The sequence below is a fragment of the Salmo salar genome, chromosome 25, assembly GCF_965601325.2.
Source record: "Salmo salar chromosome 25, fSalSal1, whole genome shotgun sequence".
In the NCBI taxonomy this organism is placed as follows: domain Eukaryota; kingdom Metazoa; phylum Chordata; class Actinopteri; order Salmoniformes; family Salmonidae; genus Salmo; species Salmo salar.
The window spans coordinates 26,478,592-26,504,766 of record NC_138315.1 but is presented as its reverse complement, the minus strand read 5'-3'; the positions used below and the strand labels follow the sequence as shown (position 1 = coordinate 26,504,766).

The 26,175-nt window shown below is 44.9% G+C and overlaps 1 protein-coding gene across 1 annotated transcript in view; it reads right to left on the bottom strand.

Annotated features, from left to right (window-relative positions):
- The window catches only part of erbb4b (erb-b2 receptor tyrosine kinase 4b), a 483,415-nt gene that overhangs the window by 213,470 nt on the left and 243,770 nt on the right, over positions 1 to 26,175 (bottom strand). The window contains exon 2 of the mRNA XM_014173740.3: positions 24,767 to 24,918. Within this exon, the coding sequence (XP_014029215.3) occupies positions 24,767 to 24,918 (152 nt within the window). The remainder of the gene's footprint in view (positions 1 to 24,766; positions 24,919 to 26,175) is intronic.

The following is a 26,175-nucleotide window of genomic DNA, read 5'->3' as shown; positions in this document are numbered from 1 at the left end:
AGGCAGGGCAACAGCAGAGGTGGGCGCTTCAAATCAAATGAATTTATAAAGCCCTTTTTACATCAGCCGATGTCACAAAGTGCTATACAGAAACCCAGCCTAAAACCCCAAACAGCAAGCAATGCAGATGCAGAGGCACGGTGGCTAGGAAAAGCTCCCCAGAAAGGCAGAAACCTAAGAAGAAACCTAGAGAGGAACCAGGCTCTGAGGGGTCACCAGTCCTCTTCTGGCGTCATATGTCGACTCACTGACTGGATTCATCTCTCTGTCACAACCAGCTAGGAGGACTCCAGGTAGGTGGTATGAGACCAGACAACGGGGAAGAAGGGGGTTGTGTTTAGACATTAAAGTGACACTCCTCTGGCCTTAAGGATGCAGGACCACAACTGATTTAAAAAAAATGTTTTTGTCATGATTTTATTTATGAATATGTATTTGTGTACTTATCTATGTGTATGTTTAACATTATCCAATAAACAAATCTAATCTAGTAAAACATCTAGAATCTTAAGACAATACCATAAAGGGAAAGCCTTAGGCCAGTGTCATAAGAGTTACTCCATGAGGACATTTCCTACTCACAAAGACCAAGAGAAACTTGGCTCCATGTGTGATCATGAAGAAAATCTATTAATAGGAAGATAAAGGGGCAATCTTTCACCAGTGGGGACGGATGGAGAATACAGATCCTTGACCCAGTTGGCTTTCGTGTCCTGGTGCTCACAAGCACACACACACACACACACACACACACACACACACACACACACACACACACACACACACACACACACACACACACACACACACACACACACACACACACACTCACACACACACACACACACACACACACACACACCGCGCGCAGAGCAGCAGCGCAGGGAGCCCAAGGAGTTGACTTTGGCAACCGACCCATCCTCTCCTCTCTCACACGCTAACAAACATGTTTAATTAAGATGCTCAAGTTTCAGAGCAGAATTAGAGCACTGCATTGATTTGGCTGTCAGAAGTGTAAACTGTGCCATCTCTTTTATCCACATGACTCTCAGTATAATAAACTGATGAAATTGACAGATTGCAAATAAACCCTTTCGCGCAGATTTCAACAGAAGTTAAATAAATTCCAACACCTCCAAATAATCGAATACTGCTGCCTAATTTATGCAGCTCACTGTAAATGAATCTTTCATAAAAAATGATTAAATTGAATACTGTCAACTGGTGTGTGGTGAGCAATTTAAATGGACCCAGGATCCCCCATGAGGGGGGTTGTCTGGTCTAATGGTATTTAGCTACCTAGCATTTTACCACACATGGCCCCAGGAGGTGTGTGTACTGTGTGAGTGTCTTTGGGCATGGTGTTCTCATCAGGCATTATAGGTATATTTGATAAGCCCAGGGAGGGAGGGTTTCTACATGGCCCTGTGATGTGATGTTAGGTGGTGTAGAGCATTAGCCTTTAACACAGAGTCTGCATCCCAAATGGCACCATTTGGGCAGCATCCAGAGACGCACTGTTCCCTGGGCTGGATTTACTACAGCACAATGCAACACAGGCCTGACTGCCTGCCTGCTGAGAGAAGCACTCCACTCCAAACACCCACACACAGTCAGAAACACACACATACACACGCAGGTATGTCCACACACATACACACTTCAAATCTTCTAAAGACTTACAAACAGGTCCCTTTACTGTTATCCCCCCTGGCACCAGCACCCTCAATGCAATGTACTTTTTTTTTACAGCTAAAGAGGTATAATCTTTCTCTCTCTTTATTTCACTCTGTCTCGGTCTCTCTCTGGATTGCATGTGCGCTCTCTCTCTTTTTCTCTCACTCCCCTCCCTCCCTCCTCCTTTCCTCCCTCCATCCCTCCCACCCTCCACTACATTGACTTCAGCCCTCTCCTTTTATCTATTACATTGTCAGGGTGAGGGATATTAACTCTATAAAACAGCATCATTAGCTGACGAGCAATTCAATTCCTTAGTCTCATCTCGCAGAGAAGAAAAGACCCACCCTTGAAAAACCTCTCCGTCATTACTCTTTTATCCAGCCGTCTAGGTAGCTTTTGTTTCAAGTAAACTACATCCTTTTCTGTTTCAAAATAAGACTTTTCAGCGTTTCAAATTTTCACAGATGGGCGAGGTGGAGGGCGGGAGGCCATTAGGCATGTTACTTCTGCATGGTTAAAGAAAGGACTAACAGAGACTGTGGCGTCAATGAGGAGTCAAGAGGGTCGGCTGCTGCCCGCCTCTCGCTGTTATGTTCCCATCTCCATTACAACCCCATTCATTACCCTGTAGTGATCTTAACGAGTCCCGCCCCCCTCCACCCACATATCAAAGAGGATTTTTACTAATTAACCAATCAAAGAAGCTTTCCTCCCTTGGCCCACCAATCAAATAGTTTTTTTGGTTCTTATTCTTAACCAATCACAGATGCCCCATCAGCCCCATTGTGTTCTGGGCCATAGACAAAAGGCAGACATGTTAAGTAAGTAAGAGATCTTCTTAAAGAGTAATTACAATTACAGCCTTGCTTTGATCCAGGCCTAGGGCAGGTGGTGTTGAAGACTTCCTTAAACATAGAGAGGAAGGATGGATAGAAGAGGAAGGGAAATCAATGACTGAATTAAGTGAATTAGAGAGAGAGAGAGAGAGAGAGAGCGAGAGCACAAGGGAGGAATACGACAATGAGGATAGAAGAAAAGAAATTGAACATATCTATCAGGTGAAGAAGTCATTGTAGGACCTCTAGTGCAACTCACCCTTCAAATCATGTGTTGGAATTTAGGGGTTGATTTTAATACCTAAATAAAATGTTGGGGGCTTGGGCTACTGAACAGAACAAGACAATGCTGATGCCCTATGCTTTCTGCTTGGCTTTGTCCAAAATGCACCCTATTAGTGCTTTGCTTAAAGTAGTGCACTACGTAAGGAATAGGGTGCCACTTCGATGCATCCATTGTCTTGATTAATGACTGCTTCCATTCCTGCTTCCAGTGGTAATTACAACCAGGCAATTGGATTTCAGGGGGTCGGCTTGAAGCGAAGAGGGCCAAGGAGGGAATGGAAGAAGAAACCCTACACACCCTGGTTGTCTTTATTAAGCCGTGACAAAATACTATGGCTGCGTCTCAAATGGCACCCAATTCCCCATATAGTGCACTACTTTCCACCAGGGTCCATAGGGCAGAAATTAGAGAGGGTGGAGAGCAAAGGAAGAAAATGTAATATAGAAAAGCAACATAATTATAAAGACAACTGGAAGTTGAGAGGTGGCAAGCAAAGCACTCAGAAGAGAGGGAAACAGGGAGAGAGAGAGAGGTTAGATTAAAGGCCCAGTGGTAGCTAGGAGTTTAGCTCACCACAACAATGTTATTAGTTTGTTGTTTCCTGAAGTTAATTTGGCCTTGGGTCAATGCCTCTGACCTCGCCATCTCTCTCCCCACCTCCCCCCCCCCCCCCCCCTCTCTCCCACCTCAGTCATTATTTCTGTCCACAAGTGAAATTGGCTGAGGGCTAATCAACATGTAGCTCCTCCGAGTGTGTTATTACACAGGATGTGATGGATGGTACAATTACACCCAATGTCACTTAGCTAAATGGCTATGTAATCCTAATGACTTTTTATTCAAACAGTGACTAGTTAACGCACAGCGAGGGGGAATCAGAGATGTGTGTGTGATTGTGTGTGTGTGTGTGTGTGTGTGTGTGGGGGGGGGGTCTCTGTGTGTGAAACACTGAGGAAGAGAACAACAAAGTATTTTGCTGGTGTGGTGAGCTGAAGAGAGAGCAAAGCATTCTGGGAAGGAGGATAAGCTAATAAGATCAATGTATATCGCTGTTGTCATGATGAATGGAATACCACCGTCAACCCCCTAGAAGCATGTGATAAGGAGCCTCAATGCAAGCTGTTGTTTTCACTGTGAAATTGAGAAGTTGAGAAGAGGAGTTGATGATGTGGGAAGCCATTGACTGTGAGCATTTCAAATGGCACCGTATTCCCTATATAAACTCATGCAAAAAAAGAAAAGTCCCCTTTTCAGGACCCTGTCTTTCAAAGATAATTCGTAAAAATCTAAATAACTTCACAGATCTTCAATGTAAAGGGTTTAAACACTGTTTCCCATGCGTGTTCAATGAACCATAAACAATTAATGAACATGCACCTGTCTGTAAGCACATGCACCCGTCTGTAAGCACACTAACAGGTAGGTAGGAAAACTTAGGACACTAAAGAGGCCTTTCTACTGACTCTGAAAAACACCAAAAGAAGGCCTGTAGGCCTGTTGTAAGGCTGGTACTCACCAGACATCATCGGCAACAACGTCACCTATGGGCACAAACCCACCGTCACTGGACCAGACAGGACTGGCAAAAAGTGCTCTTCACTGACGAGTCATGGTTTTGTCTCACCAGGGGTGATGGTCGGAATGGCATTTGTCGTTGAAGGAATGAGTGTTACACCGAGGCCTGTACTCTGGAGCGGGATCGATTTGGAGGTGGAGGGTCCGTCATGGTCTGGGACGGTGTGTCACAACATCATCGGACTGAGCTTGTTGTCATTGCAGGCAATCTCAACACTGTGCATTACAGGGAAGATATCCTCCTCCCTCATGTGGTACCCTTCCTGCAGGCTCATCCTGACATGACCCTCCAGCATAACAATGCACCAGCCATACTGCTCGTTCTGTGCGTAATTTCCTGCAAGACAGGAATGTCAGTGTTCTGCCACGGCCAGCGAAGAGCCCGGATCTCAATCCCATTGAGCACATCTGGGACCTGTTGGACCGGAGGGTGAGGGCTAGGGCCATTCCCCCCAGAAATGTCCAGCAGGTGCCTTGGTGGAAGAGTGGGGTAACATCCCACAGCACGAACTGGCAAATCTGGTGCAGTCCATGAGGAGGAGATGCACTGCAGTATTTAATGCAGCTGGTGGCCACACCAGATACTGACTGTTACTTTAGATTTTGACCCCCCCCTTTATTCAGGGACACATTATTCAATTTCTGTTAGTCACATGTCTGTGGAACTTGTTCAGTTTATGTCTCAGTTGTTGATTCTTGTTATGTTCATACAAATATTTACACCATAAGTTTGCTGAAAAAGCTGACAGTGAGAGGATGTTTCTTTTCTTGCTGAGTTTAGTCAAAAGTAGTGCACTATATAGTGAATATGATGCCACTTGAGACACCATGTATAAAGACCAATGGAGTGGAGAAATAAGAAGAGATTAATTTAATGCAATTAAGATGGTTGATGGTTTCATATATTCTCTCTCTTTTCCACTCTAGGTCTGCGTCCCAAATGACACCATATTTCTCATTTAGTGCACTTGTTTTGACCAGGGTCCTATGGGCGCTGGTCACAAATAGTGCACTACAGGGAATAGGGTGCCATTTGGGACGCAGATAGCTCTACCACGAGACAAAGGCCTCTCTCCCCTCGGTTGCCTGTTGTTTAAAACAAAGCCATACTGAGGAACTGGATCCCACCAATCCATAATCCTAGCCAGGCAGTGTAACGACCAACCAGGCAGTGTAACGACCAGCCAGGCAGTGTAACGACCAGCCAGGCAGTGTAACGACCAGCCAGGCAGTGTAACGACCAACCAGGCAGTGTAACGACCAGCCAGGCAGTGTAACGACCAGCCAGGCAGTGTAACGACCAGCCAGGCAGTGTAACGACCAACCAGGCAGTGTAACGACCAGCCAGGCAGTGTAACGTCCAACCAGGCAGTGTAACGACCAACCAGGCAGTGTAACGACCAGCCAGGCAGTGTAACGACCAACCAGGCAGTGTAACGACCAACCAGGCAGTGTAACGACCAGCCAGGCAGTGTAACGACCAGCCAGGCAGTGTAACGACCAACACGCAGGCGCACATGCACACGCACTCAGATGCATACACTCGGACGCACACGCACAAAACAACAAGATGGATTCTCTGTCACTGGCGGCAACAGCAGCCAGCCTGCCAAGCGGTGTAGTGCTCAAGAATTCCCCATCAAATGATCCACCATGCCCCAGCTGTTGTGCCCTCCCTCCCTCCCCACCACATAATTATTCTTCATTTCCTATGTTTATCTGCTTTGTCCTGCACAGCTATTCTCAGGACATTGTCTCATCTTGACTTTCAGATTAAACTGATCGTAGTTTGCACTGATCATGATAGAGAGAGAGAGAGAGAGAGAGAGAGAGAGAGAGAGAGAGAGAGAGAGAGAGAGAGAGATCCATCTAGACAGACACCGTTGCCCTAGAGCACACAAACTATATATACCTTGGCCTAAACATCAGCGCCACAGGGCCTTCTATGCCATCAAAAGGAACATAACATTTGACATACCAATTAGGATATGGCAAAAGATACTTGAATCAGTTATAGAACCCATTGTCCTTTATGGTTGTGAGGTCTGGGGTCTACTCACCAACCAAGAAATCACAAAATGGGACAAACACCAAATTGAGACTCTGCATGCAGAATTATGCAAAAATATCCTCTGTGTACAACGTAAAACAACAAATAACGCGGTCAATACCCGCTAATTATCAAAATCCAGAAAAGAGCTGTTAAATTCTACAACCACCTGAAAATAAGCTATTCCTAAACCTTCCATAACAAAGCCATCACCTACAGAGAATAACATGGAGAAGTGTCCCCTAAGCAAGCTGGTCCTGGGGCTCTGTTCACAAACACAAACAGACCTCACAGATTCTCAGGACAGCATCACAATTAGACCCAACCAACTCATTAGAAAACAAAAAGATCCTTACTTGACACATTGGAAAGAATTAACAAAAAAACTGATCAAACTAGAATGCTATTTGGCCCTAAACAGAAAGTACACAGTGGCAGAATACCTGACCCCTGTGACTGACCCAAAATGAAGGAAAGCTCTGACTACGTATAGACTCACTAAGCAGAGCCTTGCTATTGAGAAAGGTTGCCACAGGCAAACCTGGCTGTCAAGAGAAGACAAGCTACGTGCACTCTGCCCACAAAATGAGGTGGAAACTGAGCTGCACTTCCTAACCTCCTGCCAAATGTATGACCATATTAGAGACACATTTCCCTCAGATTACACAGACCCACAAAGAATTCAAAAACAAATTGGGTGAAATACCACAGTGTGTAATCACAGCAGTAACATTTGTGACCTGTTGCCACAAGAAAAGGGCAACCAGTGAAAAACAAACGACATTGTAAATACAACCCATATTGATGTTTATTTACTTTAACTATTTTCACATTGTTACAACATGACATTTTAAATGTCTTCATTCTTTTGGAACTTGTGTGAGTGTAATATTTACTGATCACTTTTTATTGTTTATTTCACTTTTGTTTATCCATTTCACTTGCTTTGGCAATGTAAACATATGTTTCCCATGACAATAAAGCACCTTGAATTGAATAGAGAGAGAGAGAGAGACCTTTACTCAGAGAGAGAATAGGTCTTGGCTGGGTTCAGAGAACCACTTCCAGGTTCCATCCGCATCATTAAGCTGCCATGGTGAAAGAGATGCAATCGGACAGAGATACTATGAGAAGACAACACCTTACAATCTCATACTACAGTTCTGGAAACAGACACACAACTGGACTGTGATACTATATTGAATAAAACACTCAGAGAGAGGCCACTAGACAAAGAAACTATAAGACAAAGCACTTCTCTTCCTCCATCTACAGTCCTAGAGACAGACGCAGAGAAGAAGCTACACGACAGAGATACTATAAAAATACAAGATATAATTTAAGAGGACAAATGTTCTATCTTTTTCCCTCTCTCTCTCTCTCTCTCTCTCTCTCTCTCTCTCTCTCTCTCTCTCTCTCTCTCTCCTCTCTCTCTCTCTCTCTCTCTCTCTCTCTCTCTCTCTCATAGTACAGGGCCCATGTTCACAAAATAGTCTCAGAGTAGTGTGCTTATCTAGGATCTGGACAATCCCATTCTGAGACGCTTTTTGAATACAGTCCGAGACACAGACAGAGAGACAAGACAAAGACAGGCGACACTCCTCCAGACAGATATAAAATACATTGGTTCAGAAGCTCAAGGTCTTTTCTCTCTTATCACATCTCTAACGTCTCCTCCACGTTCCAGAGTGAATTAAAAAATGGACGAAGAGAATAAAGCGGAGGATATGCTGTTTCTGTTTTCAGAGTCCTTTTATCACAGCATAGCTAGGCTAATGAAGGACATGGCCGGGTCACTCAGCCTATTGTGGCCAGGCTAGCTCAGACACAGATCAGCTTTGAACAGCTATCCTGGCTCCTCCAGCTGAGGCAGACATGCTTTTGTAGAAATTGATTTCAATTTGCCTCGTGAAACTTCTCCTTCCCCTATCGTTCACCTTTTGTCAGTCGACGCGGAGGAGAGAAGTAGAGGAGAGTAAGATACGGTGTGGAGACGTCTGAGAAGGCAGTCCAGAGCGGGGTGGCCTTTTGTACTCCTTTCCTCCTTTCTCTCTCTTTCTCTCTCTGCTGATTCCTTTTATTCACTGGCCAGTGTTCTGCAGTGATAAGCGAAGAGCAGCCACCGGTACCTCTCTGTATCGCTCTCTCTGTGTACGTGTCACTGTGTGTGTGGATGTGTCAGTGTGCAGTTGTGCATGTCTCACTCTCTCTCTTGATTGTGTCCTTCTGCAAAGATCTGTCAAGCATATGTTTGGAGTAGAAAATTACTTTATATTTGTCTGTGGTGGAATTGAAAGGGGAGAGAATTCTGCCCTCTAAAGTAGGAAAAACACTATAGCATATAAACTCACTCACATACGTACAACACACACATACTGTACATACACACACACACTCCTGTTGACTTCTATTATTTCTATGCATGTGGCTCTGATCACCTGTCTTCAGTAGGTGGTGTAAGCCCACTGATAGGATGTAGAGAACTCAACGTCCCAGCATTCCTGACTGGTCTGACGGCAGTGGAATGAAGTCAATGTCCCAGCATTCCTGACTGGTCTGATGGCAGTGGAATGACCTCAATGTCCCAGCATTCCTGACTGGTCTGACGGCAGTCGAATGAAGTCAATGTCCCAGCATTCCTGACTGGTCTGAGGGCAGTGGGATGAATGAGAGCTGGGACAGTATTGGAGAGCCACAATGAGATATCAGTGTACTTAGGGACAGTCTGAAATGTACTGGGGTGGGAGGCTGGTTGTAGGCTTGTGTGTTTTGCTTTTTATTGGGCACTGTCACGTCCTGACCATAGAAAGCTTTTATTTTCTATGGTAGAGTAGGTCAGGGTGTGACTGGGGGGTTAGTCTAGTTTATTATTTCTATGTGGGGTTCTAGGTTTGTTTTTCTATGTTGGTGATTGTGTATGATTCCCAATTAGAGGCAGCTGGTAATCATTGTCTCTAATTGTGGATCATATTTAAGTAGCATGTTTTCCACTTGTGGGTTATGGGCTATTGTTTGTTTTGAGTTAGTGCACGTAGCATCTCTGTAGTCACGGTTCGTTGTTAGTTTATTGTTTATTTGTTTTTGTCTTTGCTTAGTTTCACTTTCTAATAAATAATGTGTAACTCAACATTCACTGCGCCTTGGTCCGTCTATACACACAAACGTGACAGGCACAGGGGAGGGTAGTGTGTTTTTCCCCAGATTTTTCTGTTCGCCATTTTGAAGGTTTTACTATAACCTGTATTTCATATGGCCACATGTCCTCATCTGCTTGTATGCACCTCCATTATAAAGTCGTTTTGGTACTTCCCTTATGCACTATGCTTTTATGCGCGCTTAGTATACCACAGTTCAATATACAGTGAATTCGGAAAGTATTCAGACCCCTTAACTATTTCCACAGTTTGTTACGTTTGTCTTATTCGAAAATGTATACAATTGTTTTTTATCCTTGTCAATCTACACACATAACCCCATTATATTTTTGCAAAAAAAATAAAAACAAAAAATGAAATATCACATCAGACCATTCACTCAGTACTCTGTGAAGCACCGTTGGCAGCGATTACAGCCTGAAGTCTTCTTGTGTATGATGCTACATGGCTTGCACACCTGTATTTTGGGAGTTTCTCCCATTCTTCTCTGCAGATCCTCTCAAGATCTGTCAGCTTGGAAGGGGAGCGTTGCTGCACAGCTATTTGTAGGTCTCTCCAGAGATGTTCGATCGGGTTCAAGTCCGGATACCGGCTGGGCCACTCAAGGAGATTCAGATACTTGTCCTGAAGTAACTCCTGCGTTGTCTTGGCTCTGTGCTTAGGGTCGTTGCCCTCTTGGAAGGTGAATCTTCGCCCCAGTCTGAGGTCCTGTGCACTCTGCGAAAGGTTTTCGTCAAGGATCTCTCTGTACATTGCTCCGTTCACCTTCCCTTGATCCTGACTAGTCTCCCAGTCCCTGCAGCTGAAAACGGTGTGGTGTGGAGATGTCTGAGAAGGCAGTCCAGAGCGGGGTGGAATTTTGTACTCCTTTCCTCCTTTCTCTCTCTTTCTCTCTCTCCTGATTCCTTTTATTCACTGGCCAGTGTTCTGCAGTGATAAGCGAAGAGCAGCCACCGGTCCTTCTCTGTATCGCTCTCTCTGTGTACGTGTCACTGTGTGTGTGGATGTGTCAGTGTGCAGTTGTGCATGTCTCATTCTCTCTCTCGATTGTGTCCCTCTGCAAAGATCTTTTGGCAAACTCCAAGCGGGCTTTATTCTTTTCAAGTGAGTACAATTGAGAACAATTCTACTCTAGGCTGAAAATGTCATTTGAATAATGTCGCAAAAGCCCTGTTATGTGAATGTTTTATTCCTTTCATTCCATGTGGATCGGTTCAGGTGTCGGTCTACTCTCGACAGATTGTATAAAGGCATAATAGCAGGCCAGTCTGGCTGTATTTTTACTTCAGATACTGATGCGCTGTTTGTTGCCAATCATCATTCTCCCAGGTCCCTCCCAGCAATTAATCAGGAAAGCTTAACATGTGTTCTGCCTCCTTTCCAATCCAAATAACTATTCCTCGATGTTTTAATCTGATTAGGCTACTTCAAAAGTCTCCTGTAGGCTAGGTTACCTGCGCATGTTCATCCATTCCAGCATCCAAACTGTGCAACAGCCATTCGATTAATGGAAAGAGACATCCGTTACAAAACACTAATAAGTTTAATTACATTCGGGGGTTGTCAAACCAAGCCTTCGATATTGAGTAGGGAGGGATGTATTTTCTGTCAGTCGAGATTGACATACTCTAATTGATTGTGTTGTTGAAAACGAAAACCATAATGATAAGCGCACAATGTCGGTAATCATATGGTGTATTGGCACAGAGACCCATTGGTGGAAAATTTGTTGCATGTATTATAAATACAGCATCAAAATGTTGAAAATCTGATTTCCCCCTAGCTGATCATTGTCTGCATCCGTCTTTGACCTTCTGGCCCGTTACCCCTGTGTGGCATCGACTCTGCCACAAAACCATGCTGAAATGAGTAAAGTCAATAGCCACGTTTATAAACACAGGGTCGTTACAGTTATTGTTATTTATGGTTAATTTTTAGGGTATAGGGTGTTCTATAGGGTGTTCACATTTTTTGTTAAGTAAAGAAATACATTTTTTATAACACCTCGAAAATAAGATAGAGGAACTGAGAGAGAGGGTTAGAGAAAGAGACAGAGAAGAATAGATAAAGTGAGTGAGAGCGAGAGAGACAGAGGGAAAAATAAATAGTGTCCCCTTTTAAATGTCTAGACGTCATGTCCAAACACTCCTGAATCCTGTCTCTGTACACAAACCGGTGGGTAGGTAACCAACCTAGCCATCCACCATGATGGATGGTCCTTTAATGAAGATGTCAATCAAAGGTGTGTAACATCATTAGCTGTTTCTGGGAGAAGAGGAGAAGACACTGTGTCCCAGGCAGGCCTGAACTACAGGGCCATGCATCTTCCTGACACTTAATCTGAGTCCCAAATGGCACCCTATTCCTTATATAGTGCACTACTTTGGAACATCTCCCTATGTGTCCTGGTCAAAAGTAGTGCACTATATCGGGAATAGGGTGCCATTTGGGACGTAACCAGCAGCAACTTATGTCAACAGAGAGCAGGAGCTAGTTATTGACATCGACCAAAACCTCTGTTCACAACAATGGTGATTGTCAATAGAGTGACTGGCTGTACCTGGGCTGTCAGGTGAAGGGTTGGACAACCACCACGTGATCTGATCACTGTCCCAAGTGGCTGGATGCCAGAACTACGACAGGATGACAAGGAAGGGAGGGAGGGAGGGAGGGAGTAAGGAAAGAGAGAACGAGAACTACATCAGAGTGAAAGAGAGAGAATGAGAACGAGAATTAGAAGGAGAACAAGAAAACATGAGAGAGAATCTCCGGGGTGGCTCCAGCCAACACAGTCAAACCAGTAAATCACGGAAAGGAAGAAGAAGCAATTTGAGGTGGTTCTTTCATTTCCACGCTCTATCTATCCACTATCTATCTATTCCAGCAGCGGGGCCATGACAGACGGGATAGAATGGCCTCCCAAAACCCAGCAGGGCCACAGAGAGAAAATGTACCTGTCAGTCAGCCTGGGAAAAACGTTTAAACCTTGATACCGCACTGTGCACTGTGCAAGATTACACACACACGCACACAAGCAGACGGACGTAGGGACAGACACATGTACGCATGAAAGTGCAAACACATCATGTATACACACACACGCGCATGCATGCACACATAACCACACACTGAAGCACACAAAGGCCCAGACATACATCTCACATCTCTCTCTAAATAATCATTCCAAGGGAGTAGGGTTTTAAGCGAATGTCACCAAACACACAGACACCCTCATCTACCACATACTACCACCCCTTGCCTGCTGTAATGTGTTCCTATATAGAACAGGGAGAATCAATAAACAGCTAGTGGATAGTGGCATCAGGCATCTCTCTGCTTGTGTCTGCTTAGCTCCTATAACTGTGTCTTTCCTGACCACCATCAGTCAGACAGCAGACCGAGATCCAAGACAAAAAGTTAGAGCCAACACAGAATTCCAACATTGCCTTCAGCGCATCCCCTGCTCTCTCTCGCTCCTTCTCTCTCTCGCTCTCTCTCGCTCTCTCGCTCTTTCTCTCTCTCCCTCGCTCTTTCTCTGTCTCGCACTCTCTAGATATTTCTCTCTCTCGCTCTCTCGCTACCTATCACTCTCTCTCTCTCGCACTCCCTCTCAGTTCGTTCTCTCTCGGTTCTTTCTCTCTCGCTCTTTCGCTCTCGCTCTTTCTCTCTCGCTCTCTATCGCTCTCTCTCCCTCTCTCGCTCTTGCTCTCACTCTCTCACTCTTTCCCTCTCGCTTTCTCTCGCTCTCTCTAGCTATTTCTCTCTCTCGGTCTCTCTCGCTCTCTCTCGCTCGCTAACTCTCGCTCTGTCTCACTTTCGCTCTCTCTTGCTCTCGCTCTCTCTCGCTCTCTCTCTCGGCTCTTTCTCTCTTGGCTCATTCTCTCTCTCGCTCTTTCCCTCTTGCTCTTTCTCTCTTTTCCTCTTTCTCTCGCGCTCTCTCTCTCTCGCTCTCCCTCTCTCGCTCTCACTCTCTCACTCTTTCCCTCTCGCTTTCTCTCACTCTCTCTAGCTATTTCTCTCTCTCGGTCTCTCTCTTGGCTCTTTCTCGCTTGGCTCATTCTCTCTCTCACTCTTTCTCTCTCTCGCTCTTTGTCTCTCGCTTTTTCTCTCGCTCTCTCTCTCGCTCGCTCTCTCGCTCTCTCGCACTCTCTTGCTCTTGCTCTCTCTCTCACTCTTTCTCTCTCGCTCTTTCTCTCTTTTCCTCTTTCTCTCTCGCTTTTTCTCTCTCTCGCTGTCTCACTCTGTCTCTCTCTCTCTCGCTCTCTATCTCTCTCTCGCTCTCTCTCTCGTGCTTTCTCTCTTGCTCTCTCTCACTCTCTCTCGCTCTCTCTTGCTCTCTCTCACTTTCTCTCTCACTCTTTCTTTCTCGCTCTTTCTCTCTCTCTCTCGCTCTCTCACTCTTTCTCTCTCTTTCTTACTCTCTCTCTTGCTCTTTCTCTCTCTCGCTCTCTCTCACTCTTTCTCAATTTCAATTCAATTCAATTCGCTTTATTGGCATGACGTAACAATGTACATATTGCCAAAGCTTATTTTGGATATTTACAATATAAAAAATAAATAAAATGAGAATCAAAATTGTCAACGGGACAACAGTAACAACAATAACCAAGGGTCAAAATAAACATACATTCAACAATAACAATAAGCATACAGTAGAGTACATGTGCAGGTTGATTGGTAGGTTGACACTGTGCAGGTTGTGCAGGTTGACACTGTCCCTCAACTTATGGCAGGCAGCAATGTAGTGCGCTGCCAACCCACAGCTCTCTGCGTCCTCCTGCAACAGGACGGGTAGCCTATCCTCATCAGAGAGGTCTTTCAAACCTTGAATAAGGGTCTCTCACTCTCTTTCTCTTTCTCTCTCTTGCTCTCTCTAGTTATTTCACTCTCTTGCTCTCTTTCGCTCTCTTCCGCTCTCTCCCTCGGCTCTTTCTCTCTCGGATCTTTCTCTCTCTCGCTCTCGCTCTCTCTTGCTCTTTCTCTCTCTTGCTCTCTCTCACTCGCTCTCTCTCGGTCTTTCTCTCTCTCTTGCTCTCTTTTTCTCTCTCTCTTTCTCTTGCTCTCTCGTTCTCTCGCACTCTCATTCTCTCGTTCTCTCTCGCTCTCTCTCACTCTCTCTCGCTCTCTCTCGCTCCATCTCTTGCTCTCTCTCACTCCTCTCTCTTGCTCTCTCTCTCTCGCTCTCTCACACTTTCTCTCTCTCGCTCTCTCGCTCTCTTGCTCTCTCTCCCTCTCTCTCTCTCTCTCTCTCTCACTCTCGCTCTTTCTCTCTCTAGCTATTTCTCTCTCTCGCTCTCTCGCTAACTCTCGCTCTCTCTTGCTCTCTCTCGGCTCTTTCTCTCTCTCGCTCTTTCTCTCTCTTGCTCTTTCTCTGTCGCTCTTTCTCTGTCGCTCTTTCTCTCTCTATCTTGCTCTCTCTCCCTCTCTCACTCTCTTGCTCTTTCTCTATCTCTTTCGCTCTCTCTAGATATTTCTCTCTCTCGCTCTCTCTCTCACTCGCTCTCTCTCGCTCTCTCTCTCGCTAACTCTCGCTCTGTCTTGCTTTTGCTCTCTCTCGCTCTCGCTCTCTCCCGCTCTCTCTCGCTCGCTCTCACGCTTGCTCTCTCTTGCTCTCTCTCGCTCTCACTCTCTCTCGCTTTCTCTCATTCTCTCGCTCGCTCTCTCACACTGTCTCACTCTTGCTCTCTCTCACTCTCTCTTGCTCTCTCACACTTTCTTTCTCTCGCTCTCTCTCGCTCTCTCTCTCGGCTATTTCTCTCTTGGCTCTTTCTCTCTCTCGCTCTTTGTCTCTTTCGCTCTCTCTCTCGCTCTCTCTCACTCGCTCTCTCTCACTCGCTCTCTCTTGCTTTCTCTCTCGCTAACTCTCGCTCTGTCTCGCTTTCGCTCTCTCTCGCTTTTGCTCTCTCTCGCTCTCGCTCTCTCCCGCTCTCTCTCTCGGCTCTTTCTCTCTTGGCTCTTTCTGTCTCTCACTCTTTCTTTATCTCTTTCTCTCGCTCTTGCTCTCTCTCTCGCTCTTTCACTCTCTCGCTTCCTCACGCTCTCTCGCTCGCTCTCTCGCACTCTCTCGCTCATGCTCTCTCTCGCTCTCACTCTCTCTCTCTCTCGCTCTTTCTCTCTCGCTCTTTTTCTCTCTTCCTCTTTCTCTCTCGCTCAATCTCTCTCTCGCTCTTGCTCTCTCTCACTCTGTCTTGCTCTCTAGCTCACGCTCTCGCTCGCTCTCTCACTTTCTCTCTCGCTCTTTCTCTCTCGCTCTTTCTTTCTCGCTCTTTCTCTCTCTCGCTCTCCCGCTCTTTCTCTCTCTCTCTCGCTCGCTCTCTCTCACTCTTTCTCTCTCTCGCTCTCTCTCGCTTTTCTCTCTCTCTTTCCCTCTCTCTCTTTTTCTCTCCCTCTCGCTATCTTGCACTCTCGTTCTCTCTCTCTCACTCTCTCTCGCTCTCTCTCTCGCTCGCACTCTCACTCTCTCTCGCTCTTTCTCTCTCTCTCTCTCTCTTGCTCTCTCTCTCACTCTCTCACTCACTCGATCTTTCACTCTCTCTCTCGCTCTTTCTCTCCCGCTCTTTCTTTTTCGCTCTCTCGATCTCTCTCTTTCTCTCTCTCGCTCTCTCTCGCTCTTTCGCTTGCTATCTCACTCTTACTCTCTCTCACTCTCACGCTCTTTCTCGCTTTTTCTTTCTTTCTCTCGCTCTCTTGCACTTTCTCTCTCTCGCTCTCTCTCGGTCTTTCTCTCTCGCTCTTTCTCTCTTCTCTCTCGCTCATTCTCTCTCGCTCTTTCTCTCTCGCTCTCTCGTTCTCATGCTCTCTCGCTCTCTCTCTCTCTCTTTCTCTCACTGTTTCTCTCACTCTTTCTCTCTCTCGCTCTCTCTCTCTCGCTCTCTCTCGGTCTCGCTCTCTCGGTCTCGCTCTCACGGTCTCTCGCTCTTTCTCTCTCTCTCGCTCTCTCGTTCTCTTGCTCTCTTGCTCTCTCATTCTCTCTCGCTCTCTTGTTCTCTCTCTCACTCTTTCTCTCTCGCTCTTTCTCTCTCTTGCTCTTTCGCTCTCTCGCTCTCTCGCTCTTTCTCTCTCGCGCGCTCTCTCTCACTCTCACTCTCTCACTCTCACTCGCTCGCTCTTTCTCTCTCTCTCTTTCTCTCTCTCTCGCTCTCTCTCGCACTCTCTCTTTCGCTCTCTCTTTCGCTCTTTCTCTCCCGCTCTTTCTTTTTCACTCTCTCTCTCTTTCTCTCTCTTTCTCTCTCTTTCTCTCTCTCTCGCTCTTTCTCTCCCGCTCTTTCTTTTTCGCTCTCTCTCTCTCGCTCTCTCTTTCTCGCTCTTTCGCTCGCTCTCTCACTCTCTCTCTCTCTCTCGCTCTCTCGCTCTTTCTCTCTTTTTCTTTCTTTCTCTCGCTCTCTTGCTCTTTCTCTCTCTCTCGCTCTTTCTCTCTCTCGCTCGCTCTTTCTCTCTCTCTCGCTCTTTCTCTCTCTCTCGCTCTTTCTCTCTCTCTCTCGCTCTCTCGTTCTCTTTCTCTCGCTCTCTCGTTCCCTCTTGCTCTCTCGTTCTCTCTCGCTCTCTCGTTCTCTCTCACTCTTTCGCTCTCTTGCTCTCTCGCTCTTTCTCTCTCGATCTTTCTTTCTCTCTCTCTCGCTCTCTCTCACTCTCACTCTCTCTCACTCGCTCTTTCTCTCTCGCTATTTCTCTCTCGCTATTTTTCTCTCGCTCTTTCTCTCGCTCTTTCTCTCACGCTCTCTCTCTCTCTCTCTTTCTCTCACTGTTTCTCTCACTCTTTCTCTCTCTCGCTCTCTCTCGGTCTCGCTCTCGCTCTCTCGGTCTCTCACTCTTTCGCTCTCTCTCTCTCGCTCTCTCGTTCTCTCGCTCTCTTGCTCTCTCGTTCTCTCTCGCTCTCACGTTCTCTCTCTCGCTCTTTCTCTCTCGCTCTTTCTCTCTCTTGCTCTTTCGCTCTCTCGCTCTTTCTCTCTCGCTCTTTCTCTCTCACTCTTTCGCTCTCTCTCTCGCTCTCTCTCTCTCTCTCGCTCTTTCAATTCAATTCAATTCGCTTTATTGGCATGACGTAACAGTATACATATTGCCAAAGCTTATTTTGGATATTTACAATATAAAAATAAATAAAAAATGAGAATCAAAAATTGTCAACGGGACAACAGTAACAACAATAACCAAGGGTCAAAATAACCATACATTCAACAATAACAATAATCATACAGTAGAGGACATGTGCAGGTTTATTGGTCTGTCAGACACTGTCCCTCAACTTATGGCAGGCAGCAATGTAGTGCGCTGCCAACACAGAGCTCTCTGCGTCCTCCCCCAACAGGATGGGTAGCCTATCCTCATCAAAGAGGTCTTTGAAACCTTGAATAAGGGTTTCAAATTTGGGGAAATGACACTCTCTAATTGTTTTATATTTTTTACATTTTGTCAGGAAATGCAGCTCCGTCTCAGGTTCTGCTGTGGTGCAGTGGTTGCACAGCCTTTCCTCTACAGGGAGCCAGGTTTTCCTGTGTCTACCCTTCTCAATTGCAAGGCTGTGCTCACTGAGCCTGTACTTTGTCAAGGTTTTTCTAAGGTTTTGATCAGTAACCAAATATTTAGCCATAGTGTACTGTCGATTTAGGGCCAGATAGCACTGCATTTTGCTTTGTGTTTGTGCTTGTGTTTCCCAATAAGCAATGTAGTTTTGTTTTGACTGTGTTGTAATTTGGTTTATTCTGATTGATTGGATGTTCTGGTCCTGAGGCTTCAGTGTGTTAGTAGAACAGGTTTGTGAACTCAGCCCCAGGACCAGCTGGATGAGGGGACTCTTTTCTTTGCTCAGCTCTTGGCATTGCAGGGCTTGGTAATGATATGAGAGGGGGTCACTGTATTTTAGATGTTTCCAAAACTTAATTGCTCTTTTTTTGAGTTTTTATTATTAGTGGATATTGGCCTAATTTTGCCCTGCATGCATTGTTTGTAGTTTTCCTCTGGACACGTAGGAGAATCTTACAGAACTCTGCATGTAGGGTTTCAATGGGGTGTTTGTCCCATTTGATGAAATCTTGTTTTGCAAGCGGACCCCACACCTCGCTGCCATAAAGTGCAATTGGTTCAATGACATATTCAATTAGTTTTAGCCAAATTTTAATAGGTATTTCAATTTGAATTTGCTTTTTAATGGCGTAGAATGCCCTGCGTGCTTTCTCTCTCAGTTCATTCACTGCCTCATTAAGGTGTCCAGTTGAGCTTATTTTTAAACCTAAGTAATTGTAGTGTGTACAGTACTCTATATATTTTGTACCAATTGAGAACTTTGGTCTAATTCCCTGAGATCTGGATCTTCTCTGGAAAATCATTATTTTAGTCTTTTTGGGGTTTACTGCCAGGGCCCAGGTCTGGCAGTACTGCTCTAGCAGGTCCAGGCTCTGCTGTAGGCCAGGTGCTGTGGGTGACAGCAGGCATAGGTCATCTGCGAAGAGTAGGCATTTAACTTCTGAATTGTGGAGACTAACACCAGGGGCTGAGGATTTTTCTAGAATAGTGGCCAATTCGTTAATGTAAATATTGAAGAGTGCAGGGCTCAGATTGCAACCCTGACAAAGGCCTCGCCCCTGGTTAAAGAATTCTGTTCTTTTCTTACCAATTTTAATGCTGCACGTATTGCCAGTATACATTGATTTAATTATGTCATATGTTTTACCCCCTACACCACTTTCAATAACTTTGTAGAACAGTCCTGTATGCCAAATAGAATCAAATGCTTTTTGGAAGTCGATAAAGCAAGTGTATATTTTGGTATTATTTTGGTGGATATGTTTATCTATCAGGGTGTGTAAGGTGTAAATATGATCAGTTGTGCGATGTTTTGGTATAAATCCAATTTGGCTTTTACTCAAGACATTGTGCTTATTAAGGAAGTTTAGAACTCTTACATTGATGTAATTGATAGAACTCTTACATTGATCTTTCTCTCACGCTCTTTCTTTCTCTCTCGCTCTCTCATTCTCATGCTCTCTCTCTCTTTCTCTCACTCTTTCTCTCTCTCGCTCTTTCTCTCTCTCGGTCTCGCTCTCTCATTCCCTCGCTCTTTCTCTCTCGTTCTTTCTCTCTCGCTCTCTCACTCTCACTCTCACTCTCTCGCTCTCGCTCTCTCGCTCTCTCGCTCTCTCGGTCTCTCGGTCTCACGCTTTCTCTCTCTCTCTTTCCCTCCCTCTTTCTTTGTGCAGGGTTATCTCTCTCTCTGTCCTTATTCATGTCATATTAAAGTGATGGAAATGAGCACGCTAATAGCGATTGTCAATCCAATCTAGGCGCGCCTCAAAGACAGGAGCTCGCCAACACTTCATCAGTCTTCATTAATAATGAAGGGTGCTGAGGAACAGGGGAACGTAATCTGAGCTGTGTCCCAAATGGCACCTTATTAGCTAAGAAGTGCACTACTTTTGACCAAAGCTCAATGGGCCCTGTATGTTCAAATATAGTGCACTATGTAGGGAATAGCGTGCCAGTTGGGATGTATTCTGCTCTCATCTAGCCCAGCAACTACCCAGGCAGGCAGAACACATACACCAACCAACCACGCCTGAGGGACAAATAACCAGCCTGTAAAAAGTGAGAAGAAGAGGAGGAGAGGGGGAGAGAGGAACAGAGAGAGAGAGAGAAAGAGGGAGAGTAAGTTTCCTTCCCCATCCAGGCTGTATCAGGACAGAGGCTGCAGGATAGATAGAGGATGGCCCACAAAACAAGAGGTGGAGGGAGAGTAAGAAAAAAAATGCAGGTCAAAGTCTCTGACCATGAGTCTCACTCTTATCATGTCCGTATTTCAATGCACAGAGGTAGGTGTCTGCTGTCATTAATGCAGACAGCTCCTCTTATCCTGAGTAGAGGTGACTGGCTGGGGACAGACTACTTTAAATGACTCCTCTGCTCCTCCACGTTCTCCAGGCTCATTAAACCCTATTTGACCTCTGTCCTCTGGAACACACAGGGTCAAAATAACTCCAGGGGACTGACTGCTACTGTCAGGGCCATTATGATGTTGTTTTAAAGTTCCCGACCCACAACCCAATCAGCCCAGTCTCGTGCTATATACACTGAGTGTACAAAACATTAAGAACACCTTCCTAACATTCCTAATACTTTTGCCCTCAGAACAGCTTCAATTCGTCAGGGCATGGACTCTATTCCACAGGGATGCTGGCCCATGTTGACTCCAATTTTTCCGACAGTTGTGTCAAGTTGGCTGGATGTCCTTTGGGTGGTGGATCATTCTTGATTCACATGGGAAACTGTTGTGAAAAACCCAGTCATTTTTGACACAAACAGGTGCGCCTGGCAACTACCATACACCATTCAAAGGCACTTAGATCTTTTGTCTTGCCCATGAACACAATCCATGTCTCAATTGTATCAAGGCTTAAAAAATCCTTTAAAAATCTCCTCCCCTACACACTGATTGAAGTGGATTTAAAGATGCGCTATGAAGAAATCTAATTTCAGTTTATGTAACAAAACAAGCAAGAATACAGTAGAGAATCATTGTACCATCTAAACCGCTGTACAAAACCGAAAGTAAAAGACTCAAAAACTAAACTTAAGAATGGGAAGCATAGAACTAGCGCGCATACTATAGAACATATCTACATCAATAAGGGATCATAGCTTTTCACCTGGTCAGTCTGTCATGGAAAGAACAGGTGTTGTTAATGTTATACACTCAATGTATAAAACATTATAAAATAATACTCACTAAACTACTTTTCAAATAGGGTTTAAATGTCAATGTAGTTATGTTTTAATTTGAGAATGATGTGCTGCTTGGAGTAATAATACAAAGTTTATATAGCACTTTTGAGAGAGAGAGAGAGAGAGGGAGAGAGAATTTCTTATCAGACCCCCTCCTACCCGCCACCTCTTTTCTTCCCAGTCTCTAATCGTCAAGCTAATGATGTGAAACCTAATGGAAATATTTACAGTTTCCGTTTGTCAATGATAGTGGTATAATTAACACCATGGACCGTGTGTCAAATGGCACACTATTCCCTAAAATAGTGCACTATTTTTTCCAAAAGTTTGATGGGCGCTGGTCAAAAGTAGTGCACTACAATATATAGGGAATAGGGTGACATTTGAGACACCAATCACATCACTCCATTTAACAGTAGAGACACAAGGCAGGGAGCCACTATTAGCCAGGCAGGGGACTGATAGGTTGGGAGAGTTGGAGGGCTTTGTGCTAGAAGGAGGATTGTCTATAGATTAATTGTCCCGATACGCAATTGTGCTATGAAGTGGTTACTTCTAGCGGTAAAACTTTACGTATAGCCTGCAGGTACAATGCTTTATTAGTTGTTATAAGCATGTATGAAACTTAATGATGTCTTATTATAAGGTTTATAACACTTTAAGCTAGTGAGCCAACCAACCTACGCCAGATGTAAAGGAATCTGGTAGAGTTGTAGATCTTGTGACTGTGAAGGAGACTGTGACGTCACGGTCAGGGAACGGTGAAGGCCTTCTCTGATGGATTACTGGATCATATCCTGCCCATCCAACTGAATGAAGGGGACATAGAAAGTGGTCTAAGTGTCACCTTGTCTTTGAACCATCATGTGGAAATTAAATGTGCTGCAAGATTTCTTGCATTTTGCGTGCGAGAAACACACTTTCACAAACAAGTCGGATTCATCACACATACACATACACAAAATACACACGGAAAAAATAAAATGATCTTGGGGCAGAATTCCAGTTATTAATCTTATAGCTGGGTCTTGATTCATCAGCAGTATGGATGTAGTTTAGAAGATGGACTCTATTTACTGCTAAAGCTGTTCAGGGGGCTTGGGATGCAGCCATCCATCTCTGGCTATCTTTAAAAGGGAGGCAAAGCACAGGCATCACTTTCAATCACCCAGTAGACAGCCAGCCATCCAGCCAAACACACCGCCCAGACTGCCAGGCCACCATGCAGGAAGGAAAGAAGCTTCTAGCTAGGTTTTATTTCCCTCTCCTACACCTCAAGGTGAAGTTTTCCTCCTCCTCCTCCTCCTCCTCCTCTGCCCCAGGGATGGCACATTATTAATGTGTTTTAAAATAATAATAATCTTAACAACCCAAAAATACACACATTACCTTGCCCTCCTCCCTGCTCCCTTGCTGCTTGGCACCCTGTGTTTCTAATTAGTATGTTCAATTAACCCTCGTTAATTGTGAAGCCTTGGCACATGCACAGCGCCATGGGGGGCCATTTTGTAAACGAACAGCAACCAGCCTCTGTTATATGGTCATGTAAGGAAATAAAAGCGTGTTCTAGCAAGGCTTGTAACCAAGGTTCTAAACCCTGTCACTCGATGTGCATCCCTTCGTGAGTTCTGCAGTGGCAAACTGCAGCATACAAAGAGCTAAACTGAACTTTTAACAGATTTTTCTGAGTAGGATTGTAGCTTGTAGCAGAGACTAACAATAATCATACTGTCTTCACCAGCACATTGCTTCCCTCTCATACTCACAATGTTGAGCAGTGTCCCATTACCTGTTAACTCTGTAGGGGGCCAACGGTAACACTGCACTCTCCACCGCTCCCCTCCACAGCATGCCACGCTCTGGCGTTTGGTTTTTCATTGTGGGGGGTAAGGCGATATAGTGGTCGACATTGTTGTTTAGAGGAACACAGAAGGGCTTAAATTCTTCTGTTTTGTGTTGCTATGTAGAACAGTACTGTGTTATGCCTTGATGATGGTGGCCACACAGATACACAGCTTTTACATAAGAGGAAGACTGTTTCAACACAAAAATACTAAACACGTATCCCTGAGGGTATTTTCTTTAACAAACACTGATTATAAGGTATTTAAGCAATTGATCAAAGTCATTTTTAGAATGGGGGTAATAGTCACCTACTTTTGCAATGTGATTTCTGAATCGTAACACATAGACCTGGTAAACATGATTAGGTGACTCTTTCTAAAAATTGATCCCTGAATCAATGTTAAATACATTTGAGGCCATGTCCTCTCTGGCCTTGCTGGAGATTGGGGTTCCTACTACTAGGTTAAAGCACCATCTCATAAAGTGCTTAGGGTTCAGACAACCACCCAGCAAAACCACCCCATTACAACCCAACACACACAATAATGCAGTCAGCACAACAGGGGTTAGCCCTCTATCCCCCCCAATTCTCCCAAATTGACTGAAATCTTTTGGAGTTGTGCTGCGTCTCAAATGGTAACTTATTCTATATAGTCCATCTAGTTCACTACTTTTAGCAACTCATGTACAGCAGTTCACTGACCTGCCTCCAACCCCCCATTAACACATCATTACCACATTATCACACCATTACCACATTACCACAACATTACCACATCATTATCACATTACCACATCATTACCACATTATCACACCATTACCGCATAATTACCATACCATTATCACATTATCACATCATTACCCCATTACCACATCATTACCGCAATAACACATCATTTCAACATTACCACACCATTGTTGCATTACCACATCATTACCACATTACCACATCATTACCACATTGCCACATCATTACCCCATTACCACATCATTACCACATTACCACATCATTACCACATTACCACATCATTATTTCACTTGGCCTCAGAGGGTGTGTGAGCGTGCATGTGTATGTAAGTGTGTGTGAGTGAGCGTGTTTTGGGTCACTTAAGCAATTGCACCACTGGTCCCTCATCTAACCTACAATCAATCCCAAACAAACCATTTGATTATTATTTATTCTAAATCTCTAATCAAAGATGCTATGGATTGTGTTGAATTAGAGCAAAGGAATCAGGTTATCATACTTCCATGATGTCTCACAGCAAGCAGAAAGGAACATGGAGACAATCAGTGTTTGGTATTTAGAGATCAGAGTTAGAGAGGGTGACGGTCTGACTGTCACAGACAGCCTAGCTGATTGGTATGAGAAGACCTAGGAGTAAAACCATGTCAGACCAACAAGGTTGAGTGGACAATAACCGGTTCCAAAGTTAATCGAATAGACTCTGAAATGTTCAACAACGTGAGGTGTGATTCCAGAACACATTGTCCAAGTCGTGATTCTAATACTGATGTGTAAGTTGGGTCTTACCCTGAAGAAGGAGAGGTCTAAGATTAAAAGCTAAATAGTTGGGGAAGAAATACAGTGAAAAGCTAAGAAGGGATGGTAGTGTCCGGTCTTACCCTGAGGAAGGAGAGGTCTCTGGAGCGATCGATGCTGGTGATCTCCAGGTTACCCATCACCACCTCACAGTTCTCATAATACTTCCTTAGGGTGCGGTACTGCTGCTCCAGGTCTGACAGAGTACTCAGCTTGTTCTCTGTGCCAGCGCATACTGCAGAAAGAAAGAGGAGAGAGGAGGAGGTATGTTAGCTATGCGTTCATGTGTGTTTGTTTGTGTGTACAGGAAGCCCCTGAGGCCCAGTGGGCAGATGAGTCCTTGTTAGCGTGTGTCCAGGCTACTGACTAGACTCCTGCTATGTAATTAAAGCCTGTCTTTTCCACCCATCAAACACCTTTTATCCCCACTAAGACAGGAGACATCTGCCCTGTCAGCTACTGCTGCTGCTACTACCCAGAGGATAGCGAAAAACACCCCAAAACAACACAAAATCACAACAAAGCACAACTGAACGCACATGCACACAAACACACACACACACACACACACACACACACACACACACACACACACACACACACACACACACACACACACACACACACACACACACACACACACACACACACACACACACACACACACACACACACACACACACACACACTGTGGGCTTAAGTGGTGCTTGGTCCATCAGTAAAGAGGTGATGCAGCAATTCTAAGAAACATGTCATAACCTCCATTGCCACATGAAAACAAACAGAATACAGACCTTTCCATTCAGAGGTGAGCAAAAGGTTGTGCAAAATACTGCCATATTTAACATCAATAACACAGCCACACCTGCACTCTTTTTAGAGAGATACAGAGAAGAGAGTGTGTTTCCCTAATGGCACCCTATTCCCTATATAGTGCACTATTTTTGACTAGGTCCATAGGACCGGTAAAATAAATGGTGCAATATAAAGGGAACAGGAAGCGATTTGGGATGAAGACACTGCCTTCTCCCACATTACCATTCAACCCTAGCCATGTTGTCACTGTGGGCTGTTTCTAGCCACTTCACGGTTGACAGGGGAGCTATCGCCTTGACAGGGGTGGCAGAATCCTCTCAGAGTTGTCACACAGTCACCCATGAACTGCCACACACCACCATAGGAAACAAACACACACACCTGTTTACTCCAAACACACACACCTGTCTCCTCCAAGACAGCTCCCCTCAACTATCTTACCTCAATTTTATGTACCATTCTGAGAACCCTGTCTCTGTGATCTGTGCTCTCTCTCTCTCTCTCTCTCTCTGTCTGGCGGTTCTTTGTATTTCCCTTATTTTCTAAACGTTTACCTCACACTTCCCCTCAGAGAAATCAATCAAAAGAAGTCAACCTCTACTCCTTGCTAAACTTAACTCATACCCCCTTGTTGTATTAGCAGCACTCTGAAAGCCAACTTTCATTTGATTCCCTA